The 4,054-nt window shown below is 35.8% G+C and overlaps 1 protein-coding gene across 2 annotated transcripts; it reads right to left on the minus strand.

Annotated features, from left to right (window-relative positions):
* Positions 1 to 381: 381 nt before the first annotated feature.
* Positions 382 to 3,800, minus strand: LOC116000923 (signal peptidase complex subunit 3B). Of its 2 annotated transcripts, none has more exons than XM_031240798.1 (7): positions 3,724 to 3,800; positions 3,458 to 3,603; positions 3,294 to 3,341; positions 2,665 to 2,727; positions 1,948 to 2,001; positions 932 to 1,018; positions 382 to 843 (listed from the first exon to the last, which is right to left on the minus strand). In XM_031240798.1, the coding sequence occupies exons 2-7, from the start codon at positions 3,581 to 3,583 to the stop codon at positions 718 to 720; spliced, it is 504 nt and encodes a 167-aa protein (XP_031096658.1). In that variant the 5' UTR covers positions 3,584 to 3,603; positions 3,724 to 3,800; the 3' UTR covers positions 382 to 717. The 2 variants fall into 2 exon arrangements, with proteins under 2 accessions (XP_031096658.1, XP_031096659.1); XM_031240799.1 differs by lacking the exon at positions 3,724 to 3,800 and adding an exon at positions 3,680 to 3,696.
* Between the last annotated feature and the right edge of the window lie 254 nt (positions 3,801 to 4,054).

The following is a 4,054-nucleotide window of genomic DNA, read 5'->3' on the forward strand; positions in this document are numbered from 1 at the left end:
AACAACGGTTGTTATGCCATGGACCCGGGTCCACCTCACAAGGTGGACCAAAGTCCATGTTCACAATTTTAGTATTCCATGTTCAAAATTTTAAAACTTTATGTTCACAATTTTTGAACTCTATATTCACAATTACAAACTCTATGTTCCCAATTACAAAACTCTATGTTCACAATTACAGAACTCTATATTTAATAGTATAACACAATTTTTGAATCTATAAAACAAAATTGTGAATACAAAATTCAAAAATTGTGAATATTGAATTCTAAAATTGTGAACATAGAGTTCTAAAATTGTAAACAGAATTTTTAAATTGTGAACATGAATCCGGGTTCATAGCATAATTTGTCAGATTAACAATGCAAGAAGAACCTGATCCAGGGTATAACAATTGGATTGAATCAGTTTGGGCTGAAGCAGCACAAAACCACCAATTCCTGTTAAAACAATCAAAACCTAACCAGTATATGGATTAGAACTGGCAGATAAGGGATTGGGAGGGGGCAAGGGAAATTAATTCCCAAAAGCACATCACATCAGACCAAATTGCAATATCTAAATTGTCATACTTTGATATCCAATGAATATCCGTTACATTAGTCCAAAATTTAACCTTTTCCAATCTTCTATTGTCTCGGTGTTTCTTGACTTCTTCCCCTTCCACAAAGTTAAGGCTAAATATTACATCTCGCTCACCATATGAACACGTTAGGTTCATCTGTATGTCTCGGGCAAGAGGAAGCCAATCATAACAAGTTTGTCAGCAAACATTTTGCCCGTCTTTGGCATAACATGCCAATGCAGTGTAAGGTTGAAATTTTTACCACGGAGATTGCTTCCCTGTAAACAGTCACAAAAACTTTAACATAAGAACTAAGATGAGCAGAAGACAAAGGCAAACTTTGATCAAACAGCTTTGGTATCTTACCTGATCAATGAATCGATACTTATTTTTGGTGTGGATCCAAAATTTTGCATGCTCTTTAGCAGGTATTATACCATCCCACAAGGAGACCTGTTACAAGAGCACTGTGGTCAGATGGAGGAAACAAATTCAACTTAATCCATGGCACAGTAGAGTGAAGTCTGTGAGAGGTACCCAAGAGTAAGTTAAACCTGTAAAAAGAACTTTCAGGACAGATCGAGGAAACAATTCATATTAATCCATGGCACAATATAGTGAAGTTTGCAAGAGGAACCCAAAGGTAAGCTACGTGTAGCATCCTCTTGAGAAATTTGCTTAATTTTACCAATTGTCAAAGAGAAAAGCAGGCTTGATATATTAAGATAAAAATAATGTTTTAACTCTAAGCCAACGCAGAACAGGATGAAAGTATGATGGTCCTTAACTCACCAAATTTAGTTCACAGAAGATTCATCTTCTTAGTCAAGATTCAAAATTGGGAACTTGCCAAGACCAAGAACAAGAAGAAACATTCAATTATCACAAATTTCAAGGTTACTGGGGTCAATTATGCATAAAAATTGGTAGGTGCTTCATCACATGATCATAAACCATCTTATCTAAACAATTTATTGCAGTTGTGCTGACACTTGTTTGTTATTCCATTCATCACAAGTTGGATGCGCTCAAGAGGCACTCATGTTTTGCTGTTTAATATACTAGACTAGATAATGTGATGCATATATCCTTTGTGGAAATAAAAAAGAATTCACAACTAGCCTGCATATATATGCATGCCAAAGCCAAAATCAAGTTAGCTCACCAATCAGCATAACATCATAAGCATACTGATTATACCAGAATCAAATTACTAGAGCATGGCATATCTCAAATTCCAAGAGGTTAAAAACAGAATGAGAAAATAAAGTAGTTTTGACAATATGATCATCAAGTGCAATATTACTCATCTCAAACAGCATGGTAAATACATGATGGGGGAAAAGTTGAACATCCAACTGAATCAATCAAGATGGAATTACCTGATTTAGGGCATTCTTTGGGGTTTCATACTCAGCTGCCAAAAATACAAAAACCTGCAAATGTTTGAAGAAACTACACCATTAATACTCCAAATAGACCTGATTGTCAATCTAATTGACAAGGAAACTTTAGAACAGGTAGTAGCTTTTTTGAGTTTGAACTCAATGATTATCACAAGTTTTTATGCAATGTCAAAATTCTTGAAATCACCAGACTAACACACTGCAAAGCAAACTGCAATTCCATTACACAAGTTGAGGCCATATGGAATTTGAAATAATGTCGTGTAGTTATATAACTTGACAGAGAAAATATCCACAGGACTTTCTCATAACAAAATGAAATGATGAAAAGAATATGCCGACTAAAAAGTTGCCCCTAAAAATATATAGGCCCCAATAGTAATAGAGGGACATCTAGCAGCACTAGTGACCCTAGTTTAGTGAAGAATCAAAGTGAATGATTCTGAGGATATCTTAGGAACACAGTAGACAACAATAACACATTCTGATCTATCTCAACAGACAACTATTTTGAAAATCCAAGCACAGTATACACACTATTGTTTAGCTTTTAGAGACTTGATAATAATGAAGGTAAATAAAATGTCATTCTACTAGCAGAGAGAGATCCGTGAAAAGCATGCAACATAATTTAAAGGCATAGCATGAGAGAACCAGTAAAACTAGAAGAAGGTGTATGATAGAGCAACAAACCTGTTTCGTATTCCATGTAAACAGTGACTGCAAGTCTGCCGATATATTAAGTGACAAACTCACCTGCATGGAGCAAACATAGTAAACATATTATAGAAAGTTGGCTTAAAGATACTGCAATCAGCAAATAATAATAATATTTTCTTTTTCTTGTTGATATACTCATATACCACCCAGAATATGATCTAGCCAAGTATCAGTTCAGTAGTTTTCTCTGGTTGAAACCCAAGAACCTTAATTCCCATTACTATGTTGATCTCTCTGCTTGAACCAGATGAAAATGATTAACAAGTCAAACAAATTTTAAGAGCAGTCTGATATTTTTCTAAAGTAAGGGTTCTTTAGATCTTGGTTCTTCCCATATCTCTCTGGCGTTCCAACAGTTGTCACCACTCAAGTGTCAAACAAATATGAATCACATCGAATTATGGAGTCCAAGAACAAACTTTGATTCATTATCTTAACCTCAAAACTTAAGACTTCCAAAATAAAGTCCAATTTTTGCAGAATTCCACGATTCATTAACTAATTGAACTTCTAATTTCGATCCAAGACCCCTTTAACTCTTAATACAAATTATAAGGAACAATTCAACGGTCTGATAAACAAGAGTTGACAAAACAAATTACCTCATCATCTCCATCAGGCTTTTTTTGGAACCAATTGATATTCAATACCTGAAATTCCACCCCCAAAAATCAACAGATCAAACATCTAGGGTTTCCAAAAACCACATATATCCCTCACTCTATACATACATAGATATAAAAGATCTGAACATGCAGATAAGCACCTCGACTTGGGCTGTGGGAGAGGGAGAGTTGAAGTTGTCGGAGAAAGAGGCGATGGCGCACATTAGCGCCATAATGGTGACGGCGAAGGTTAGCAACGCGTTGGCTCTGAACCCGAACGAATGCATTTCCACACTCTCTCTCACAACTGAAAAAGGAAACAAAAAATTGGTTTTTCTCTTCGATCGATTTTTGGATGTATATATTTTGCAATCAATCAATACATGAACAAAGACTGGGAAAGACTGAGTCAGTCTCGGGAGGTTACAAGTTTTCGCTGAGTCAACTCGTGCGCTCACACTATCCTCGTTGCTTGTGCAATTCTCTACTACTCTTGTCTTGTAATTGGGCCCAATTTAACTAAGGGTGCGTTTGGTTCGCACATGGGAATCGGAATCGGAATGGATATCAAATACTTGGTAAGGGTAATGGGTTTTGGTGAAAGTATTTAGCATGTTTGGTAGTTGGGTGGAATGGGAATGATTATTAATAGTTGGGGAAGAAATGATGAAGGAAGATGAAACCCTTATTTAATAAGGGTATGGGTTTTGCCATTAATGGGGTATTCCAAACCCATAGTAGCATTCACAAAACCTATC

The sequence above is a fragment of the Ipomoea triloba genome, chromosome 13, assembly GCF_003576645.1.
Source record: "Ipomoea triloba cultivar NCNSP0323 chromosome 13, ASM357664v1".
NCBI classification, from domain to species: domain Eukaryota; kingdom Viridiplantae; phylum Streptophyta; class Magnoliopsida; order Solanales; family Convolvulaceae; genus Ipomoea; species Ipomoea triloba.